At 42.1% G+C, this 25,271-nt stretch overlaps 1 protein-coding gene across 1 annotated transcript in view; it reads right to left on the bottom strand.

The window, feature by feature from the left end:
• LOC106571582 (MAM domain-containing glycosylphosphatidylinositol anchor protein 2) overlaps window positions 1-25,271 on the bottom strand; it is a 416,194-nt gene that overhangs the window by 159,177 nt on the left and 231,746 nt on the right. The window contains exons 5-8 of the mRNA XM_014144816.3: window positions 19,554-19,686; window positions 19,126-19,395; window positions 3,120-3,211; window positions 2,789-3,026 (exon numbers count right to left, since the gene is read on the bottom strand). Coding sequence (XP_014000291.1) covers window positions 2,789-3,026; window positions 3,120-3,211; window positions 19,126-19,395; window positions 19,554-19,686 — 733 coding nt within the window. The remainder of the gene's footprint in view (window positions 1-2,788; window positions 3,027-3,119; window positions 3,212-19,125; window positions 19,396-19,553; window positions 19,687-25,271) is intronic.

Below are 25,271 nucleotides of genomic sequence, written 5' to 3'. Positions count from 1 at the left end.
GCAATCTCAGGGTGCCCGAAAGAAAAAAAGAGGCTTGGATACTTAATGAGTGTGCAATGATTGTAAATATTAGCACTATTTTGTGTGGGGGGGGGGGGGACTAATGAAAGCTGTGGGGATAAAAGTGTAGTTAAAAGTACAGTAGAGTAGGAATATTCCTTGTCTGTGTTGTAGATAATGAGTGTTGGGCTTGGCTGGGGATGGGGGACTAGGACTGCAGTAGGGTAGAAGAGGCTGGGGTGGGCTGGAGGCTGGGCTGGGCATGGCAGGGGGTGGTTAAGCATGACTACGGCTGGAGCTGGGATAGACTGAGCTGTGCTAGTTTAGTTGGACTGGCCTGGGTCCGCGCTTGGCTGTGAGAGAGTTTCACAGTGTTCAGGATTGAGATACTTTAGACTCCATCTCTAACCAAACACTTCTAGGGCGTGAGCCCCCCATCTCTTTCCAAATACATCAACAGCGTGAGGCCCCATCTTTTTCATAACACTTCCATGGCCAGTAGCCCTGGCAGAGCTGCAGTGTAATCTGCTCTAAATGCTTATATTAAGAGACTGTAATTACCCCTAGTCTCGCTCTCCCTTCTGGAGAACATCAGAGACGGCTTAGTTAGCCTAAACAGACCGCCAGCCAGGACCGAGACTAACCACTCAGTGCACACCATTGGCTAATAGGCTAATAAACCGCTGCGTCATTGGCTAACAACAACATAGCGACAGCCAGGATACAAAACAAGGAGATACAACAATTTATCTCGACACAGTGATCCTACTACTTCAGAACTTCTCAATGTAGTCCTCAAATAAAGCTACGGAAGGGCAATGACAAAGGCAGCACACAGTAGAATTGTATGTTCATTTTCTCTTCTACCTGTACATGAATCACTGTGTCTTCACGGAACTCTTTCATCGTATTCAAACCGCCGCAACTTAAAACAACCTTCACCTTAAAAAAACAAGTATGCTAAAAAACAATCCCATCCAAGCACAAAAAGCCCTTTCATATTATATGATAATCATAGACAGGTATTTCCTTTGTGTTTCTCTCTTCTTCTCTCAGACAGCAGCAGTGATGGTTCACATTAAAGAGTGTGTTTCTGCATCGGTGTGTCTCGGCCAGGCACACACACACACACACACACACACCAAAGGGAAAGGCTGCACTACTTAGAAGATAATGAGGAAACAAACTGGACAAGTACGATTGATCCCACTGTTTTATAGCACGGGGGATTATCAAAGGATTATTTTAGGGTAATTATGCACGAAGGTCGACAACAGGCTTTCATGTTGCTGCAGTGAATGGCAGCAGGGTGTGTTGTCACAGAGTGTGTGTGTAGTAAAGAGAGAGAGGAGGCTTGCCATAGCTACACACACAGAGGCAAGCATGCGCAGGCAGACACACACACACACACAAGCGCACACGCACAAACGCATGCGCGCGCACACACACTTATCAGGAAGCTACCATGCCCTGGCGCCTTTCAAACACACCAAATCAGCAGCCAGCAAACTCAGAATGTTTCTTCGGGAACACAACCGCCTCCCTTTGGTCATTCCAATCTCGGAGCGACAACGGTCAAGATGAGAAACTGCATGCCTGTTTGGCAGAGGAATTCCAAGTGGAAATTCCCAATCGGAGTACCTCTCTTCTGAGGCATGTTATCGATCAGGTCCCATCCATTAGCAAAGGAGATGAGCAGTGGGGTAATGGGAGGCGGCACAACACAGCAGGATGGGAGATCATTGATTGACCTCTAAGTGGTAATTACACATGATACCCCCCCAACCCCCCTCCCGACCCAGTGTAATCACTTCTCCTTGTTAACCCATAGCTCTCTTCTCCTCCTTAACGCCTACCATTCTTTTCCTAACCACTACCAATACAAACGTCTGCCCTTTTCTTTTCCTACTGTATCGATGGTACCCTCCACAAACTCACTGTGTCGGGTCTGTGCTGTATATCTTCAGGTTATTCTCTTGTAATGAAGCCACCATTCTAATCACCAGAATATCCTTATCTAAAGTCTCCCAGAGACATGATGCATGTAATGAATGTATGTCATGTTAGTAACACAAATGGTAGTAGCAGCAGCCAATTAGATGAAAGGAGGGAATGGATTTAGTTTTGGAGCATGTCTGCTTTCCAAATGGCAACATTCCAAATGACACCCTATTCCCTATTTAGTGCAGTAATTTTGATCAGAGCCCAGGTCAAAAGTGGTAGACTATATAGGGAACATGGTGATATTTGTGATGAAGCCCATAAATTGAGTTTGGATACCAGGCAATAGGATTGGATGTTTGGTTCGGATTAGTTTGGGGTAGGAAATAGGTCACATTGTGGAAACAATACCACATGCTAATTGATAGGGGCAAATTCAATAGGTTACCATTTTATGTGTTTGTGGGAAATAGAGGAATTCTGAAAGTGTATTTCTCCAGAGTGTGTATGTTTCAGCAGAAGTGAACATTTATATTGCTGTGTGTGTGTGTGTGTGTGTGTCTTGATGATGTACTGTATGTATGCATGTGTCTGTGTACATCCCAAATGGCACCCTATTCCCTATATAGTGCACTACTTTTGACCAAGGCCCATAAGACTCTGGTCAAAAGTAGTGCACTATACAGTATAGGCTATAGGATGCAATTTGGGATGCAAACACTGTGTAGTCTTACGGAAGTCTCTATCCGCCACAGTGGCGAAATGCTGATGTATGTGTGTTATTGCTGAGTGTGGGGAAGTGTATAAGTCAATCTCCTGTTCTGACATGGCGGTGTGTGAGACTCACCAGTAGTGGAGGAGATGTTGACGTCTATGCTGATCTCAGGTATGCCCCCTCCCTTCAGCGCAGCCACACAGGTGTAGGTGCCAAAGTCAGTGAACTTCAGGTCAATGATGTCCAGGTTGGTGGTGCCTGGGGAAATGTCAGGGTCCGTCTGGGTGATCACCATTCGCTCAGAGCTACGCATGGCGCGCCCGTTCTTCAGCCAACCAAATATCAGCTCCTCAGGGGGCGTGGCCTCCACCTGGAAGGAGTGGATAGTTGAGTATGCATGTGAAAAGGGGATGGTGTGTGTGTGTGTGTGTGTGTGTGTGTGTGTGTGTGTGTGTGTTCTTACCTGGCAGGAGATCTTGACCTCGCGGCCAATTTGGATGTTGTCGTCATTGTGGTAGGGGTCAGGGGTGATCCAGAAACGCCCCTTCTTCAGCGCTGTGGAGAGAACATACAGACAGACACACCAAAAAGTGAGAGAGGTACAATCCATGTGTGTGTTTAAGTGGCAGCCACAGGAGTAATTCCATATTTCCCTTTATTTGACACTGTAGACAAAAGATACACTTAAAAGTGTTTTTCTGCTATTTGTAGAACAATAATGGAGAAAATGGTTTCCCTTTTTTAGAAAGGAAATGTGTATTTTTGCTTTTCCCCAACCTCTTGAGACAACAAACACAACAGTTGAGAGGTTAGGGGCAGCATGGGGTCAGCAACAGTGAAACACTTTTTAGAAGGGTGCAGTGAATTGATTTTGAATGGGGCGTCAAATTGTAAAGTAGCAAACTGCTGGCTGATCAGACTGAAATACTGTATGTTTGTCTGAGATTCACTTTATCCAGTCACAGTCTGTCTGAGATGTGATTCATCCAATCACACAAGTGTTGCATTCATTGATTGGAGAGGAAGTCATTACACAAACAAACACACACGGACATGTGCACACGCACACGCACACACACACACACACACAAAGCAGAACATTTGAGAAATATCAATGGAAAGATACTTATGGCTAATCCAGTTTAGCTTTCAAACAGCGTCATCAAATCAGAGCGAAAAGAAAAGCGGGCTGATTTCATTCTAATCTACGTCGCATTGTTCCCAACGCTGCTGCTGTACAATTCATCTCGTCTGCACACAAAAAAAAAATGATGGCGCTACAGAAATCTTTTCATCTAGCAATTCCCTTGAGACATTATCATATTCAGTTTGGCGAAAAAGGAAAATGAAAACAAAACCTGCATGTCAGATTTAAACACAGGAAATTGAATGTGCAAAACATTGCGATGCTGGAGCCGAGCAGAGGGAAGGGGGGGGGGGGGGGGGGGGGGGGGGGCACAGAGGGAAAGAGAGTGACACAAGCCTGCACACTAAGAAACCACACTCAAACCAGACTTAAATCAATGTCAGCAGGTGGGTGAAAGACTGAAGACTGTTCCTGACACGTCTCAACAAATGTTGGTATTTGATTTTTATTAGGATCCCCATTAGCTGTTGCAAAAGCAGCAGCTACTCTTCCTGGGGTCCACACAAAACATGAAACATGACATAATACAGAACATTAATAGACAAGAACAGCTCAAGGACAGAACTACATCAATTTACAAAAGGCCCAGATAGCCTACATATCAATACATACACACAGACTATCTAGGTCAAATAGAGGAGAGGTGTTGCTTGCCGTGAGGTGTTGCTTTATCAGTTTTGTTAAACCAAGTTTTCTGTTCATTAAATGAGATGGGAGTTCCATGCAATAAAGGTTCTATATAATACTGTATGCTTTCTTGAATTTGTTCTGGATTTGGGAACTGTGAAAATACCCATGGTGGCATGTCTGGTGTGGTAAGCGTGGTAAGCGTAAGGAGTTCCGTCTTCCGAATGAATTCTTAGAGATCTAAAGATCCCTTACATTTCAGTCATCAGTCATTAATTATTCTTTACCTTCTTTCAGTCTCATCTGAACGTCGTACAATTCTTGGTTATATGCACGAACCCTAGTTTCCATAATGAATCAGCAATATACAAATTGGCTTAATTATTTATTTACTAACTAAATAATCACAGAAATACGTAACAAACAAACAATAGATATTGGTTACTAACAATGATAGAAAAGTCCCTAGTGGGCTAAACAGATATGACAGCTTGGTAGACAAAAGGAAAGGGGTGGGACTAAGAAAGAGCGGGAAAGACCAAATGGATTCGTTACACAGTCTATAATTATATTCATTGAAATACTAATCCTTTCCACATGAATGGCCGCTCATTCGAGAATAATTGCAATGTATATATATTTACGCCCGTATGTCGTTGTTGGCTACTCTGTTGGAATCCTCGATCGTCTTGTAGGGTTCATCAGAGTCTCTGGTTAACTTTCATTGAAGTCACAAAGTCTTTCGCAGCCCTGGCGGTTAGAACGGATACTTCAGAGTACCATTCAGAAATGTTCTCATAGATAGATGCTTCGGCGGTTGTCAGTATTCTCATTCTAGGTTAACGTAATTTCTAACTGCAGACTAACTGTAATTCGTGTAGTCTAGAATTTGCTCCTTCTGTAGTGAATCGAAAGTCTCAGAGTCTAACCATCTCCAGACGTGTAGCTAATGCTCCACATGGGATGGTTTTCTAGTCTTATGGTTTGCGTGGTCTTAACCTTTAGAGACGTCCGGCTTACCTTGGGTTGCTTTGGCTTGCTGTAGTTTAAAACACATCAGCATCACCCGGAATGTTTTGGTCTGGTGTGAATTTCTTCAGGAGTGGGTTTAATCCTCTGTCAAAGAAGAGGCGGATCTATGATGCCTCATGTGATGTCTGGGCTCACGGGGGTGTGGCCACTGACTAGTTAATCCTTATTTGAAAATCCATACTCTCATTTAGAATGTTAATATAACATTACATTTTTTCACAAATAGTTTCATATTTAATCACATACGTTTCACAATATTTAGATGTAAACCTGACAGCTGGGAAATGTACACTTTAAAAGATACCGTTATGTGTGTTTCCTGTCCTTCATGAGATCACCAAATGAAACACACTCATCATAACTGTCCCTTATGTGTCCACGGACCATTCCCACATTCTCAAAAGTATAAATATTATTTAATTCTCCCATTTTGGGGATTTAGAAGTTTGGCCAAGTGAAGGCCTTTGTTCTCTCTCTGTGCTCTCTCCCTCTCTTTCTGCATGACCAGGGGGAGAGGGTCTCTGCCAAGAATTTATGACCATTCGATATTATATATAGTATTGTTCAACATTTGATGCGTATGTAATTACATGTCTGTTGATATTGAAAAAGTGGTGCTGTTCAAAATATAGCCATGGATCGATTACAGTGTAGGCGTTCGACTATAATGTAGGCAAAAGCTCTTTTGATATCATATATAATATTGTTCAAAAGGAGTTGCGTACGTAATTATGTCTGTTGATATTGAAAAACTGGTGCTGAATCTCAATATATCCATGGATTGACAGTGACCTTCACAATTCAAACATCAGGTATTAACGAAAAGCCACATCACCGCTCTGTCTGTACGCTTTCAATATAACAGCCTAGTATGTCATCATGTTGGAAAGGCAATTTTCCTGAGATATAATATAATACAGTAATACTATTGGATGTATTTACACAATGGTGGAAGCAGTATACACTTGGTTCCAACCATATAAAGAGTAAATACAAGCACATAGAGGTACTGTATGTGGAATCAGTGAATGAACTGGTTTAGAGTGGATACTACCAGTGTACCTTAACAGTGTGAAAGGCTATTTTCTGTTGCCTCTGTGTTGAGTTGATCTATTACAGCATTACATTAATACTAGTACACAGACTGTATCCTAGGGGATGGACTACTATAATCGAATCAGATCCCATTTATGCTCCCGAGTGGCGCAGAGATCTAAGGCACTGCATCTCAGTGCTTGAGGTGTCACTACAGACACCCTGGTTTGATTCCAGGCTGTATCACAACCGGCCGTGATTGGGAGTCCCATAGGGCAACGCACAATTGGCCCAGCGTTGTCCGGGTTTGGCTGGTGTAGGCTGTCATTGTAAATAAGAATTTGACTTGCCTAGTTAAATAAAGGTTACTTTTTTATGTTGTGTGTGTGTGTGCGTGTGGGTGCATGCGTGCATGTGTGTCACAAAGGTGTTAGTGTACAAACATTGGATTAAGACTGTAACAATTCACTCTACCTTAGTTAACTGTCTAGTGTGAATACTCTGACACTGTCAAGTCAAGTTCAAGGTCAACACAGTGTGGACTGCCTCGCCTCTTGAAAACATATTGTCCACTAAACCCCAAATCCTTCCCCAAAACTCTACACACATTCCTCAAGCCAGGATACAGGAGACACAGGCAAGCAAGCACGCACGCACGCAATCACGCATGCACGTACACACAAACACCTCTATACAACAACAACAATCATTACAAATGCCCAGTGAATCTTTAACGCGGGCACCGCTTGGAAACAAAACTTTCCCATTTACTGTTGGAGAGGGTAAACCCAACACTCTGCTTGTCTCTGCCTGTTCTTACATCACTTCCAGCACTTCATCCATACCTCAAAAGAACATGCGACTATAGAAGCGGTGTGGAGTATGCTGGTGGAGCATGTTGGTATACAGAGAAGGCAGAGCCCAGGCACAGAAATCGAGTCCTACAGAACGGCTGAGTCACTTATTAAGAAGAATCCTAGCAAATTGGAGCGGGAGAGGGGAGAAGAGGTGAGGAGACAACCTGGACTCATGGTTAGATGTAGCATAGTAAATAAAAATCTGGGCCACTTAAATTAGTATGATATGTTACATTATGTATAGTATGTCCATCATCCATTTCGTTTGATATGTTGCGAATTACAATTCGTATGATATGGTACGAATTTGCAATTTGTTGTGGGTAACATTAGCTAGGCTAAGGGTTAAGTTAGGGGTTAAGGTTAGGGTTAACCTGTTAGGGCTAGGGGGCAGCATTTGCACGTCTGGATAAAAAAAATGTACCCGATTTAATCTGGTTACTAATCCTACCCAGTAACTAGAATATGCATATACTTATTATATATGGATAGAAAACACTCTAAAGTTTCTAAAACTGTTTGAATGGTGTCTGTGAGTATAACAGAACTCATTTGGCAGGCAAAACCCTGAGACATTTTCTGACAGGAAGTGGATACCTGATGTGTTGTATTGACTTTAAACCTATCCCATTGAAAAACACAGGGGCTGAGGAATATTTTGGCACTTCCTATTGCTTCCACTAGATGTCACCAGCCTTTACAAAGTGTTTTGAGTCTTCTGGAGGGAGATCTGACCGAACAAGAGCCATGGAACGATGATGTCCCATTAGACACCTGGCGCGCGAGTTCATGTTGGGTACCCTCGTTCCAATACGTTATAAAAGAGTATGCATTCGTCCACCTTGAATATTATTCATGTTCTGGTTAAAAAAGGCCCTAATGATTTATGCTATACAACGTTTGACATGTTTGAACGAACGGAAATATATTTTTTCCCCTCGTTCATGACGAGAAGTCCGGCTGGCTTAGATCATGTGCTAACAAGACGGAGATTTTTGGACATAAATGATGAGCTTTTTTGAACAAAACTACATTCGTTATGGACCTGTGATACCTGGAAGTGACATCTGATGAAGAGAATCAAAGGTAATGGATTATTTACATAGTATTTTAGATTTTAGATCTCCCCAACATGACGTCTAGTCTGTATCGCAACGCGTATTTTTCTGGGCGCAGTGCTCAGATTATTGCAAAGTGTGATTTCCCAGTAAGGTTATTTTTAAATCTGACAAGTTGATTGCGTTCAAGAGATGTAAATCTATAATTCTTTAAATGACAATATAATATTTTACCAATGTTTTCTAATTTTAATTATTTAATTTGTGACGCTGACTTGACTGCCGGTTATTGGAGGGAAACGATTTCCTCAACATCAATGCCATAGTAAAACGCTGTTTTTGGATATAAATATGAACTTGATAGAACTAAAAATGCATGCATTGTCTAACATAATGTCCTAGGAGTGTCATCTGATGGAGATTGTAAAAGGTTAGTGCATCATTTTAGCTGGTTTTATGGTTTTGGTGACCCTGTCTTTGACTTGACAAAACATTACACACAACTCTTGTAAATGTACTGTCCTAACATACTCTAAATTTATGCTTTCGCCGTAAAACCTTTTTGAAATCGTAAAACGTGTTTAGATTAAGGAGATGTTTATCTTTCAAATGGTGTAAAATAGTTGTATTTTTGAAAAATTTGAATTTTGACATTTATTTGGATTCAAATTTGCCGCTCTTGAAATGCACCTGCTGTTGATGGAGTGCACCACGGGTGGCACGCTAGCGTCCCACCTAGCCCATAGAGGTTAAGAGATAGGTTAAATGGTAAGGTTAGGGTTAGGGGAAGGGTTAGCTAACATGCTAAGTATTTGCAAAGTGGCTAAAAGTAGTAAGTAGTTGCAAAGTGGCTTCCAGTTGAGCAATGTAGAAAGAAGATGCACAAGGTCTCTCCTGCGACAACTTTTTGCAACTAATCCTCAATTTAGCCTAAATTTATACTTTTCATTGGGGGTCTGCTGGATGTTTTTTTTATTGTATTTTTTTTTATGGACATTCTGAACTACTCTGGTTCACGCTGACCTTAATTGGTGATGTTGGTCACTGATAGACCTCAGTCACATTCACTTTATCTTGGGCTCCACTATGACATTGAGTCTAAAACTATTACTCTTCTCTTCTAATTTTACTCTTGTTTAATAAATCCTCTTAAGGACCCGCCCCTGTTTTTTACATTTTCGCCTAAAATGACATACCCAAATCTAACTGCCTGTAGCTCAGGACATGAAGCAAGGATATGCATATTCTTGATACCATTTGAAAGGAAACGCATTGAAGTTTGTGGAAATGTGAAATGAATGTAGGGGAATGTAACACATTAGATCTGGTAAAAGATAATACAAAGAGAAAAAAAGCCTACATTAGCTCAACCGTCCCGGAGGGGACCCACCAATCCAGTAGAGGTTTGTTGCACTAGCTGAAGAGTTTAGACCCATGGTTCGTTTGCTTAATTGTACATATCCAAAATGCTAGTTGTTATTTCATTATTTACCCCTAAGGATGTTTGTAATAATTTACCAACAGGGGCTGACCGTTTTCATAGCCTACTGGTTCATTTCGAATGTTTCTCATTACTCTGCCCTTTGGCGACACCTAGTGGACTACATCATATGAAATGCCACTGATCGCTGTTAACATTGTTCAATAACTAAAGCTGAAGGTTATACTCTTTGTTTAAAGTGTGACCGAAACCCAATGAGTGCACATGCCTACTGACATATTTTCTTTTTTAGTTTCAAGGGTGTATGTAACTTCTTTCCTAGGTCAGTTTGACCTCACAGCACATTAGGGTAATCAACGAATGCTGAGTAAGAGAATTCCTGCTGCTCGTCTTGTTCATAATGATGAGTTTAGGATTAGTATTTTTTTCTTTAAAATGGTATTGTACTATCACTTTTGTAAAAAAAAATGTGTCTATGGACTGTGTGTATGTTGGCATTATCCAAAGATTCTTGTGCTCTGTTTCTGTTTCTCTAAAGGATTTGAGTTTTTTTATTGAGATGTTTTTTTTTCATTCTGCTCCTCTCTCAATCTCTCTTTTCCTCTTTCTTTTTCATTTGACTTCTCCTCTTATCAATAATTGAGTTTCAAGTTTCAGCCTCTCCGCGTATAATTCAGGGGATGGTGAAGTTGAATATTGCCGGTCTATTGTCATGAATCCACAAGTTCTTGACGATTCTGTTTTCTTTGTTTGACATAATGAGCATTGTATGAAATGATATATTCCCGTAATACAGCTTTGAACGTCTCCCAAAGAAGAGAGGGGGAGGTGTCGTCATTTTTATTCATAGGGTCTTGTTAAATCAATTTTTTTTGCTAAGTCCAGAATGTGGACTTAGCTCTTATGTCGTTTTAACTGAGGGGAGAATGTTACTATCTAAAAAAAAAAAGTTGTCTATGTAGGTTTGATGAACATGAGAAAAGTAGGAGAAGTCCTTTGTGTCCGGGTGGAGGAAGCGCCATGGATCAGCACAACCCATTTGGGTCATGAATGTAGAAAGCGCTTTTGCAGAAGTACTTTCCAATTGTTCCTCAAATGCAGTGTATGATATACCATTTTGTAGCTCTGGGTCTCTGCTTTTAATCAATGTAAAAAACACAATTTCAAATTTTGCTACATAAGACCAAATCAAGGCAGCCGGTCACAATTTAATCTGCTTCCACTGATAAAGCAGAGTTTCTGTTGCAACAAACAAAGGGGACATACTATGAACATGGTAACAAGGCCAGCCACCTTTTGGCAAACCAACTTAAACGCCAGTAGGCATCTCATCTCTCAGGTATATGACTCTTCCCATAATCTTACAAGTGATCCCCCTAATATTAACTTTTGTGTCATTTTATTCTAACTTCTACAAATCCAAATCCCCATCAGATAATACGGCTATGGACAAGTTTTTAGATAACTTGGATATTCAATCCATTGATATGGACATGAGTAAAGTTCTGGATAACCTTCTGCATCTAGATGAGATAACAAAGGGTCTAAAGTTAATGCAAACTGGCAAGGCCCCAGGCCCTGATGGCTTCCCCGTCGATTTGTATAAAACATTCTCAGATCAACTCGCCCCATTACTATTAGATATGTTCATGGACCCCATATCACAGGGCTCTCTCCCCCGATGCTAACTCAAGCCTTTATCTCACTTATACTCAAAAAAGATAAAGATCCGGCGAAATGTTGTTGATATCGACCCATTTCACTTTTGAACGCTGATGTTAAACTATTATCTAAGGTTCTAGCATGCCGGTTGGAACCCTGCCTTCAGGATGTCATATCTGATGCTCAAACAGGTTTCATCAAAGGGTAACAACTGTTTTCCAATGTATGCTGTCTTTTGAACATTAAATTCTCTCCTTCTGTCTCTCTAGACCCCAAAATTGTTGTTTCTCTTGATGCGGAGAAGGCTTTCAACCGGGTGGAGTGGGATTATTTCTTTAAGATTTTGGGAAGATTTGGTTTTGGGTCCAATTTCATCTCATGGATACGTCTGCTCTATTCTTCTCCTATGGCTAGGGTACACACCAACTCTCAACATTCAGAATACTTCCCCCTCTCCAGAGGGACCGGTCAAGGGTGTCCTATGTCCCCGCTCCCTTTTTGCAGTTCCGATAGAACCGCTTTCCTTGGCCTTTAAATTATCATCATCATCACACTGGAATCCACCGAGCTGGTGAAGAACACAAAGTGTTCAAAGTGGAGATTATCTACAGTTATATATCACTAACCCTGTGAACTCTGTCAATAACATACTGCATATTTTAGACACATTCGGGTCATTCTCAGGTTACAAATGAAACATTCAGAAAAGTGAATGTTTTCCGATCAACCCCACTGCCAAGCAAATTCCCCCTGGAGCCCTCTGGTTTTTCCTATTTAGGTGTGAATATGACACATTCTCTGGCTACCCTCCATAAAACTAACTTTGCAAGTCTAGTCACATGAGTTAAAGCAGACTTAAAACGCTGGGATAGTCTGCCTCTCTCCTTAGCTGGCAGAATTGATCTTTCTGCCGAAATCATTTTTTACCAAGTTGGATAGGCTCGTCAGTCATTTTATCTGGGCAGGCAAATCACCTAGGATACATAGAGAAAGAGAAACTTCAAAGAAAGAGACAAGATGGAGGTGGGATTGGCACTTCCAAATTTACTGCTTTACTATTGGGCAACCAATGTTCGAAAGATTATGGTCTGGTGTAATTCAAGTACCAACTGGTGCTCATTAGAAGCACACTCCTGCCAATCATCCTCCCTTTCTGCTCTTACTTGTGCCCCACTGTCCTTGTGTCCTTCAAAGTATACTGGAAACCCCATTGTGCTCTCTACTTTGAAGATCTGTGGATAATTTCGTCAACATTTTAGACTTTCTGCCCCTTCTCTTTTTTTTTTTTTTTTTGCTGTGGAATCAGCAGGGTCTGATTTCTAGATTATATGACATTATGCTTTCCTCTGAACCCTCTCCAATAAACAAAATCATGACAGACTGGGGTAGTGAACTTGAACTTGACCTTACTGGTGGGAGGAGGCCCATAGGGCTAACTCCACATCCTCATGTACTCATTAAGTTTAATTCAGTTACAGGTCTTGCACAGAATTCACTACTCCAAAGAAAAACGTTGTAAACTCCTCCCAGACACAAATGACGTGACAGATGTTCAATCACTCCGGCAACCCACACCCATATGTTTCATTCATGTTCTAAGCTGTCTGAGTCTTGGTCATCCTTTTTTAATACTCTCTCTAAAATTCTAGATCTTGACCTGCAGCCTTGTCCTTTGATTGCTATATTTGGAGTTCCATCTTTGTTACCTAGTCTCACTAAAAGTAAAGCAGACGTTGTAGCGTTTGCTTCCTTGATAGCCGCCAGCAGATCTTGCTTAATTGGAAATCCTCTAAACCTCCCACTGTAACATCTTGGTTGAAAGATCGAATGCCTTTTCTACACTTAGAAAAAATTACATTTTGAGAGGTTGTATTGATTACTTTTTCTTGAGATGGCAGCCTTTAATTTCCTTTTTGAACAATTGCCTTCTATTTATCAGGAGTAAGAATGTTGGCCAACAGGGGATATGAGAGGACGTGGGAGGGAAGGGATAGTATGTTGTGATATTGTGTTATTTATTTTTGTGTATGTATGTATGTATGTATGTATGTATGTATGTATGTATGTATGTATGTACAGTACCAGTCAAAGGTTTGGGCACACCAACTCATTCAAGGGTGTGCCTTGAATTCTAAATAAATCACAGACTGTGTCACTAGCAAAGCACCCCCACACCATCACACCTCCTCCTCCATGCTTCATGGTGGGAGCCACACATGCGGAGATCATCTGTTCACCTACTCTTTGTTTCAAAAAGACACGGTGGTTAGAACCAAAAATCGCAAATTTGGACTCATCAGACCAAAGGACAGATTTTCACCGGGCTATTGTCCATTGCTCGTGTTTCTTGGTCCAAGCAAGTCTCTTCTTCATATTGGTGTCCTTTAGTAGTGGTTTCTTTGCAGCAATTCGACCATGAAAACTTGATTCACGCAATTTCCTCTGAACAGTTGATGTTGAGATGTGTCTTTTACGTTAACTCTGTGAAGCATTTATTTGGGCTGCAATCTGAGGTGCAGTTCATTCTAATGAACTTATCCTCTGCAGCCGAGGTAACTTCCTTTCCTCATGAGAGCCAGTTTCATCATAGCTCTTGGTGGTTTTTGTGACTGCACTTGAAATAAAAATCGAGGCTCTTGACCTGGATTGACTGACATTCATGTCTTAAAGTAATGATGGACTGTCCCTTCTCTTTGCTTATTTGAGCTGTTCTTGCATTAATATAGTAATTTTGTGTCCCAAATTTTTGTTTACTGTGTTAAGTCTAGTCTATGAGATCATGCTGGAGGAGAAGAGAGGAGAGAGCCTGAATAGAAAAAAACGGCTCAGAAACAGGAAACACTTACTGAATGTAGACCTTTCCTGCATTCAAATGACCAAATCGGCCTCTAGTGACCTCATGGTTGGAATATTATTAATTTCAAAAAGTTTTGTTACATTTCAGTCTTCTGTGATGTATATAACGTGTAATATTGGGATGCAAACTCATAATTGAATGCATTTCAACTCTATATCTGACATGGTACATGTGCCTTCTTTTTTTTAAGCCCATAACCATGTGTGTGAGGTGTATACTTTGGTTTCAAAGTAGATGTGTTTAGGACTACCAAGAAACACTCTGTGTGACCCTGATTTAGCTCACTGCAGTAGTTAAAAGCATTTAAGTACCGTGATCACCGAGGCACAAAAAGAAAGTTAACGTGCACAAACACACATTCACCATGCATTATTAATGAAAAGGCTTTTGGAAGTTGGTTCTCTTCACCGCTCTTAACATTTCTGTCACAGAACCAGGGCCATGGTTGTGCGTGAGAGAAAGAAATGATCAATAAATACTGTATCCAGTAAGACTTTTCTTTTAAAGCTCTTTCCTCCTACCTGCGCTCTACAGAAGCCTTTTCTACTCTGCATTATCAGAAGGACAATGGAAGGAACTGTTTAAACACTTACTACACTTCACTATGCCACGCATTTTCTTTCTTTCTTCTATGATCTAAAGAGGTTACACTGATTACATTGTAGCTAGGGCACTGATGAATAGGATACTTTCTAGTTACCTGGATTTTATTTACCTCTATGAATATGAATCATGATGCAACCTCCTGCAACCTCCTGCGTGTTTTGTTTAGCCAAAGTGCTTGTGCCTGTAAAGAGAGTGTACTCTTCTCCCTGGCTTTAAGACATTAGTCGTGTGTGTGTGTGTGTGTGTGTGTGTGTGTGTGTGTGTGTGTGTGTGTGTGTAATAGTGTCCATGGTAGCACAGTAGCTGTGGTGAATAATAATGGGTGGCCTGTAACATGAATAAGTAGATAATGACACAAAGAAAGAAGTCTCTTTTGGGGTTTGGTCCATAGAGAACTCTAGTCACACAGCTGATTACAATACCCCCTCATGGGAGCTGCTTAGCTTATGAGGGGATACATGCCCCTGACGTGAGTACAATGACACAATTACAGGCACGTACACACACACACAAATTCACATACACACAGAGACAGACATACACACACTATCCCTGAACCCTCCTCTTAAGACTGGCTGACAAGATGGCACTGACACCTATATCTCTCTTTCTAACCCCCAGTCTCTCTCCCTCTCTGTCTGTTCATCTCTCCTTTGGCACCACACAATGGCCTCCATCCATCCAGTCATCTCTCCCACTAGTAATCAGCAGGTTTAGCTTAGTGGTCCTCTCAGGGCCAGATGGCTCTCTCTCTCCTCTACTTTACCTACCTCCTCTCGGGGACATTAGTCAAGGGTAAAGACATACAGGGGACAGAGATATTAGTACCAGACCCCAGCCATACAGACCCCCGCCAGACACACATACACACCGTCCAACCCCAGACCCCGACCACACACACACACCCCTCTCTGATTATCATCATACTATCACACATTCACACCATGCCTCCACACGTTAACGCTCACACACACACACACTGACACATGCCAATGTTTGGACGTGGCGAGTGACAGGCCGTTGTGCTGTATATTACCTTTTGGTTGACCTCTAATGAACTTGACAAGTTCAGTCACAGGCCAGCAGGATGCACACACACAAACAACCGCACTTACACACACTGACAAATAACCCCAGTCTTGACGGCCGCTGCCCAACTCTAGTCTGTCTGCCAGGCCCATTCACCCAGACCATTACATTTGCCATTTATGAATGGAAATGTATGCAGCTCCGGACCAGAATGTATTCCAGAGCAAATTTGAGTCATTCACATGTTGATTTACATGCTGACATCCAGGTTGTTACAAGTCACGTCATGAGGGGTTTGTTTTTCCCTAACAATTCCCAACAACAGCCTAAATAATATCAGCAGGCAGGCTCACCATGAAACCCATTGCAGTTTTTCTCTGCTATTAATGACACAGAACCCCCCTCACAGAGAGTGTAGAGCCTGTGTGTGGAGGGGTTGCCTGTGCGTGTGAGTTGGTGTGTGTTCGCTGTCTGAAATGGCTGATGTCTCATTTGGAGTCATTTGGAAGGAAGAAAGTCCTGGAGGAATTGTCAGGCGAGACAACGAGACAACAGCAGAACATTGTTTGTTTCTGAATGTTTGCTACCTCCAGCACCACTAATTCCTCCACATCACACACCTGCAAAGCACACTGTTTTAAGAACGCACAGGGAGGAAACGTCGGTACAGTGCTAGGAAACGTAGGTACAGTACTAGGAAACATAGCTGCAGTACTAGGAAACGTAGGTACAGTACTAGGAAACGTAGCTACAGTACTAGGAAACGTAGCTACAGTACTAGGAAACGTAGCTGCAGTACTAGGAAACGTAGCTACAGTACTAGGAAACGTAGCTACACTACTAGGAAACGTAGCTACACTACTAGGAAACGTAGCTACAGTACTAGGAAACGTAGCTACAGTACTAGGAAACGTAGGTACCGTACTAGGAAACGTAGCTACACTACTAGGAAACGTAGCTACACTACTAGGAAACGTAGCTACAGTACTAGGAAACGTAGCTACAGTACTAGGAAACGTAGGTACAGTACTAGGAAACGTAGCTGCAGTACTAGGAAACGTAGCTGCAGTACTAGGAAACGTAGCTACAGTACTAGGAAACGTAGCTACAGTACTAGGAAACGTAGGTACAGTACTAGGAAACGTAGCTACAGTAATAGGAAACGTAGCTACAGTACTAGGAAACGTAGCTACAGTACTAGGAAACGTAGCTACACTACTAGGAAACGTAGCTACAGTACTAGGAAACGTAGCTACAGTACTAGGAAACGTAGCTACAGTACTAGGTGTGTAAATGGTATTGGTGGGGGAAAAGGAAATGAACGTAAGGCAATGTCTCTTAGACGTTCCTCTCACTGCATGCTGTCGCTTCACGTTTGATAAACCAGTGTGGTGAACAATTCACAGACATGCAGTAGTTACACACACATACACGCAAACACACACACACACACACACACACACACACACACACACACACACACACACACACACACACACACACACACACAAACCTTACAGCAAACACATTCTCTAAAAAATGAACTTAGTGTTGATAGACGTGGAGAATATATCTCATTGTCCAGGTCATTGTGTCACTAAAGTATCCTTTTGTTGCCAAACATTGTTGTGTGATCTGGACTAAAAACACAGGGTATTGACCTGCATTTACAGACGTGTCTCCTTCCTTTAATCCATGAAAAGATCATGGTAGTAGAGCTGCGGTGAACCAACAGCATGCTGAGCTGTCCTAAGGGGCAAGCCAAACACACACGCACACACACACACACACACACACACACACACACACACACACACACACACACACACACACACAGCACTGTAAGAGGGGGTGAGCCAAATGGCGAGCCAGCACGGCTGGTGGGACAGCATGGTCAGAAACGCCACCATCTGCTGACGACAGATCTGTGGAAAACACAGACAGTCCCTTTGGCAACACCAGCACGAGAGGGCTTCTCAAGGACTAGAGTGTGATCAACAAAAAGACACACAAACATGTGTACACAAATATACATACTTTAAACATATAGTAACACATATACTGTGTAATATCTGTACACACACACACACACACACACACACTCACACACACATAAAATATGCATGCTCATACACACACGTGCATGCCCACACACACACCACCACTATCTTAACCAGCTGTCATATTCAGCATGACCAAATGAACTGTGCTAAGTGCTTGTCCTACTTCACTGAGTTCATCCCAGTTTCTCCGGCAACACAGTCTTCACTCAACTCACCACAACACTTAAGACTCACATTATATAAATCAAACATTTAAATGTCTCATCCTACTATACGGCCGGAGAACCAATGGCTCCTCCAAAGGCAAGTCTATAATTATTGGCTGTTCCATGTATGAATTACCTTGAGGGAAAGCGCATTGGACACTAAATCCTTAACACATTGGCAGCTCCCAAAGGCAAGTCTGCAATTATTAGCTTCTTCGTGTGTCAATTACCTTGAGGAGAAGAGACTTGGACGCTAAGTCCTCATCCCAGTTGATTGGCAAACAGCCTGTAGTGCCTTCAGCTTGACTGCCATGGCTTAATGACTCTAATTGACCGTTAATAAGTATCTTTAATGAGTGGTTTCACATGCATCCCCATGCTATTGGCTTCACCCTACCGTTTATTGCACAGAAGTCGTAACACTGTATGGAATACGTTGATATACTCTCAATGTGTCTCCAACTATAGCACCGTGTGTTGTAGGATCGTACAGGCAATACAGCTTTCCTAATGCAACATCAAAAGTGAGATATGTCAATTGTAGTAAAACAATGCTCACATACTGTATTAACTCTGTAGCAGCATAAGAAAGTAGTTACCATATTAATAACCATTCCTTTCACTTGAATGTTGAACATCGGATTAGCTCATAAAGAAATAGCCCATGAGCAGCCTAAGCGGGACTAAAATCTCTGACCTTGCCTCTGTCAGCCCATTACATACAGTAAGTCATTATACCTAGAGGTCGGACCCTCTTGACAAGGCTGACAGTGCTGTTCTAAGGATTCTACAATATATGTATTGTACACTCCACCTACAACAAACACCCCACTCCTGCTCCCCTCTCACCTCTGACCACTATTGTGGTAGACTTCTTGGCTGGGTTGCCCACGTTGTTACTGGCCACACAGCTGTAGACCCCAGCCTCATCTGAAGTGATGGCTGGCAGGGTGAGTGTTCCACCCTTCACCACGCTCTTCTCAGGCAGGCTGTCGGAGCTGCTGACCCAGCTCAGCGTGGGGTTGGGCTCCCCACCCGTAGTGATACACACCAGGGACACCGTCTGGCCAGGGTTCACCACGATGGGATCCTCCACCAGTAGCTTAATGGAGGGAGACGCTGGAGAGGAAGAAAAAGAGGATGGAGGTTTGCTGTTTTCTGATAAACCTTATGGTGCATGTCTTGTTGGTGAGTTTGAAGACGAACCTGTCTTGTTTGTGTGTTTGAAGATTAACCTGTCTTGTTGGTGCATTTGAAAACTATGCTATGGTACCAACCTGTCTTGTTGGTGAGTTTGAAGACGATGTTTCGGTCGGAAATGCCACAGACGTTCCTAACAGAAGCGATGCAGCTGTAGTTGGCGTAGTCCTGCGGACGAAGGTTCTTCAGCTTCAAGATTTTCGTCTCCCCCTGCAGCTCAGATACACAACCACAACAACACTAGTGTGCAAATGTGTGCAAATAGAATTAACACAATAATAAACACACTTCATAAAGTATCTCCATTTCATTCAATGCTTGCAAAATTCTGGAAACTTTCCCATAGTTCACAGGGGTTTTCAGAAAATATTAAAATGTTGAAACTCAATGCCATACACATTTACTGTAAATCATGAAACAAGGAACAAATCTGCATGAAGTTCACTGTAAAACAAGTCATCATAATACATCAAAGCTTTTCCTTATTTCACCCGGTGCCAAACCACAGCGCAAATCACACCATGGATCACACAACGTGGTCCACATGCTACACCACTCCACATCGGACAGCGGGGATCTTTCAGTTTCACTGTGTGTGTCTGTTTGGTTGACTCCTCCACCACCACACAGTAGCCTGACAAACAGAGACAGGAAATCCAGGGTTGTTCCATGTCATTTCAGCAAGCCATGGCACCCACCACCGCAGATTGTTCTGAAACAATTTCTGTACTTAGAAACAGGTAAGCATTCCTGAAACATTATTACATTTTTTATGTAATTTGAAATCTGAGAAATTAAGCTAATTGATTGCACCCAAATTGGCCACTTTAATATATAGGATTCATATAATATTCAATAAATATAGCACCTCACATCCGATTTGGACAACACTTTTTCCTAACTATAGCTAGGTTTTTACCCAAATGACGACAGATTTTCATGCGAATATTCAAAAATGTACATTAAGAAAATAAACTACATGATCAAAAGTATGTGGACACCTGCTCATTGAACATCTCATTCCAAAATCATGGCCATTAATATGGAGTTGGTCCCCCTTTTGCTGCTATAATAGCCTCCACTCTTCTGGGAAGGTTTTCCACTAGATGATGGAACATTGCTTCCATTTAGCCATAAGAGCATTAGTGAGGTCACCAATGTCGGGCGATTAGGCCGTGCTTGCAGTCGGCATTCAAATTCATCCCAAAGGTATTCGATGGGGTAAAGGTCAGGACTCTGTGATGGCCGGTCAAGTTCTTCCATACTGATCTCGACAAAACATTTCTGTATGGACCTCGGTTTGTACACTGGGGCATTGTCATGCTAAAACAGGAAAGGGCCTTCCCCAAACTGTTGCCACAAAGTTGGAAGTACAGAGTCGTCTAGAATGTCATTGATGCTGTAGCGTTAAGATTCCCCTTCACTGGAACTAAGGGGCCTAGCCCGAACCATGAAAAACAGTCCCAGACCATTATTCCTCCTCCACCAAACTTCAGAGTTGGCACTATGCATTCAGGCAGGTAGCGTTCTCCTGGCATCCGCCAAACCCAGATTTGGCCGTTGGTCTGCCAGATGGTGAAGCATGATTCATCACTCCAGAGAACGCATTTCCACTGCTCCAGCGTCCAATGGCGGCGAGCTTTACACCACTCCAGCCGACGCTTGGCATTGTGCTGACGTTGGTTCCAGAGGCAGTTTGGAACTCGGTGAGTCTTGCAACCAAGGACAGATGATTTGTACGCACTGCACGCTTCAGCACTTGGTGGTCCCGTTCTGTGAGCTTGTGTGGCCTACCACTCCGTGGCTAAGCTGTTGTTACTCCGGGGCAGCTCTAGCAGGGTGGAAATTTGCCGAACTGACTTGTTGGAAAGGTGGCATCCTATGACTGCGCCACATTGAAAGTCACTGAGCTCTTCACTGAGGCCATTCTACTGCAAATGTGTGTATATGGAGATTGCATGTCTGCGTGATCCATTTTATACTCCTGTCAGCAGCGGGTGTGGCTGAAATAGCAGAATCCATTAATTTGAAGGGGTGTCCACATACTTTTGTATATACAGTGTATGTGCATTTTCCCACCAGTAGTGTGTTTCCACCAAACGGCCTTGTTGTGGATAAAACACCAGTGTATGTGATGACGTAGTGCACACAAAATGTACTTTTTCATGTACCGAATAAAAATTTAAAGTTCAATGTGTTTCCATCGCATTTTGAACTCTACCAATAGTTTTGTCACCAAAACTGCTGCGTTAAATAGCAAACTCTGGTCTAGGCACATGCGTTCTAGTCAACTGCTCACAGATATAGTGCGGGTAGGTTGTGCGGGTAGGCTAGTCTACATGATGAGATTATTATAGATAATAGTGAGAATATTTGTGTTTGTCAAACGGCAGTCAAGCATTGATCATCCTGTCACCAGAATCAGACTCTCGATATTTGTTGGAAAGGCGCATCAAGATCACTGTGCACTTTCACCTCCCTGTGAAGTTCATCATAAGTTATTTAAATCGGTAGCCTAATAAACTGCATGCTTTCCTGAGACATATTGGGAGGACCACACACCATATCGTCGAGTGACTCCAAGTTTACGTCGATATCATGTTATTACATCAATATTTGTGCATAAACACATTTCCACCGCCATTTAGTTCATTATTGATTTACAGACATAAAAAGATCCCAGCATGTCGAACGAACAAATGATCTGGCAGCGTTTATAAAATTGTACCAAAACTTCCTGTTTTCATCACAGTTGTCTTGGGTTTTGTTTTATATGGTATGACTTTAATCGCATAAAACTGTGGATGGAAACTTGATTAGTAAGTAAGACATGAGGAATCCAAAGAAATTGTCAACCCACAGAACCCCCACACCCCACGCCAACCCTAACAACGAGTATACAGTATCAGTTCTCTATGTCTGACAAGTAGTATGGAGCTGAGGCTCGGAGTATTGTTTCTTCATCCTATGTAATGAATTTGGTGATGTCTTTCTTTCCCTGTTAAGAGAAATGAGTCATTCAATTTGTTTGTTTTATGTCCCTTCCTGCATGCTGATATTACCAGATTCTGACCATTAGATGGTGTTCCTACTTTTAGGTGTTTTTTTAAGAACCCCCCCCAATCATTGTTAAAGGGATAGTTCACCCAAATTACAAAATTACATATTGGTTTCCTTACCGTGTAAGCAGTTTATGGAGAAGGTATAACAGCAACCCATGCTTTGGTTTTGTTTACCTGGAGACTGTTTCAAATGCTAACTTTCTAGCATTTATGGCACAAATCCAATGCAAGTCAATGGTACCTACAGTATATTAGCGTTTCTGTGCTTCATATACAAATCATCTATAAGGAACATTATTGAGTTACACAATAAATGTTTTGATACTTCAGGATGATTTGGACATGCTTGTATGCTAATATAGGCACCATTGACTTGCCTTGAATTTGTGCCACAAATGCTAAAAATGTAGCATTTGAAACAGCGGACAACAAAACTATTGCATGGTGCTGTCGTACCTTGTCCACAGACTGCTTATAGGGTAAGGAAACCAATATGTAATTTAGGTGAACTATCCCTTTAACTATCCCTTTAACACTAGAACTGCTTATTAATGAATTTTACTTTTAAAGTCATGCCACCCTCCATCCTTGACTTTTCCTAAATAAGTCTATATAACACACTGCCATTGTTAATAATATATAACACACTGCCATCACAAACAGAACTGGAGTTATTATCAGTTTTAGGAGGGCATGTCATTATTTGAATGGTTTTCCGACAGTAGGCCCTGCTCCACTCACTCTCCCGACATTGGAAAGTGCAGTGCTCAGTTGATAATCACCCCAATAATTGCCTCGAAACTGAACTTAAACTATACCAAAATGTATTTCACACATAACAGATGAAATAAAATGAAGTAAAGTACGATGGGTGATAAAGGGGGAGAATAGGTGAGTTGATGAGTGAAGGGAAGTGAAAATATAATTATGTAATCACCAACTGTGAATGAATAACAGGGCAGGCCGTTCTATTGAATAGGTATATTCTAATTATAATCTCAAAATGGTATGTACCCTATATCAGTCCACCAAATCCAAGCAATTTCATCAGTCTACTCTGGCCTATTTGGAGTACACAGTGAGAGCCTGCATAATGTAGAATGGCAAGATAACCAAGACGAATGGATGCATATGCTGCGTTAGCACCGCTACAAGATCTGAATGAAAATATCTCAGATGGAGGGGAACAAATTAATCCTGACATCTCTGATGACTATTTTTCTGATTCTGAGCCTCGACTTGAATAACCTACACCTCCGAGGCCTATGCGCAAAAAAGCCAGAACAGTGCGCACTGAGCAGGTGCCTGCTCCACCACCAAATGAAACCGTGAGACAGAAAAGAGGGAGGGATGGCACCATTTGGATAGAACAAACCGATGACAACAGCACAACATGTCATCACTGAGAGAGCAGGCCCTACACATCAAGCAAAAAACAACATCAGCAACGCACTCACCAGCTTTCGTTTTTTATGTTACGTGGACATGCTACAATACATCAGAGACTGCACTGTAACAGAGGTGCACAGGGATCAAGGAGACACTGCCTGGGATCTGTCTCTGTTGATGAGCTGGAAGCGTTCATTTCAATCCTGTATGTCTGTGGAGCATTCGGTGGAAAGAGCATGTATATGTAGCATGGTGAGCTTCTGGTCATACATGTATAGGATACCATTCTTTGGAGAAACCATGTCAGAGGATACCTTGAGAAAGATCATGCATTACCTCTGTTTTGATGACAAAGAAATGAGAATGCGACGCATGGAAACGGTTGGAAGAAGTTTGTACAGAACAGCATTGGATGTTACAAACCAGGAAAGAACATCACTGTTGATGAACAATTGTTCCTAACAAAAGCTCGTTGTGGCTTTACGCAATACATTGCGAGTAAACCCGACAAGTTTGGAATTAAGTTTTGGTTAGTCACTGACATCGACACCAAGTACATGCTGAATGGCTTTCCATATCTGGGAAAACATCCACGTTGGGCAGCAGGTGAGCGAGTGTCGGAGAATGTGGTGATGAGGCTTGTGGAAACTTATGTTGGCAAGGGGAGAAAAGTCACCATGGACAATTTCTTCACCGTCATTGGTGAACAAGTTGCTGGCAAATAAAACAAGCCTAGTCGGCACCATGAACAAAGCAAGACGGGAGCTCCCTCCCTCTGCGCAAAATAAGGCACCTGCACAGCTATTGTACTCCACAATGGTGCTGAAGAATGACAAGACAAAACTCACACTATATCAATGCAAGGCAAGAAAGAACGTTTCTGCAATGATCACCATGCATCCGACAGCTGCAATCTATACTATTACGCACTACAACCAAACAAAGGTGTGTCAATATTACTTAAAACCTCTTAGGGCTAGGGGGCAGTATTTTCACGGCCGGATGAAAAACGTACCCAATTTAATAAGCATCGCCACATATAAACTTATGCATAATTATCCTAATGTTTTCTATTCTTTTCTGTTTCATAGGTTGGTGTGGATATTTTGGATCCGATGGCACGGCTATACTCTGTGAAAGGAGGCATCCGCCGTTGGCCTGTTGCTGTGTTCTATAACATGCTTGACTTGGCTGCTATTAAAGCACACCTGTTGTTCAAGCAGTGCATGAACAACACCATGCCCAGGAGAGACTTCATCATGAGTCTGGCATACGGGGCAACGTGAGAGACATACTGTATGAGGGCCAAGGCAGCAGCAAAGATTCCACGTGAGCCTTTGCGCG

Source organism: Salmo salar, chromosome 15, assembly GCF_965601325.2.
Source record: "Salmo salar chromosome 15, fSalSal1, whole genome shotgun sequence".
Lineage (NCBI taxonomy): Eukaryota > Metazoa > Chordata > Actinopteri > Salmoniformes > Salmonidae > Salmo > Salmo salar.
The sequence above is the reverse complement of the archived record's forward strand: the minus strand, read 5'-3'. Positions and strand labels throughout refer to the sequence as shown.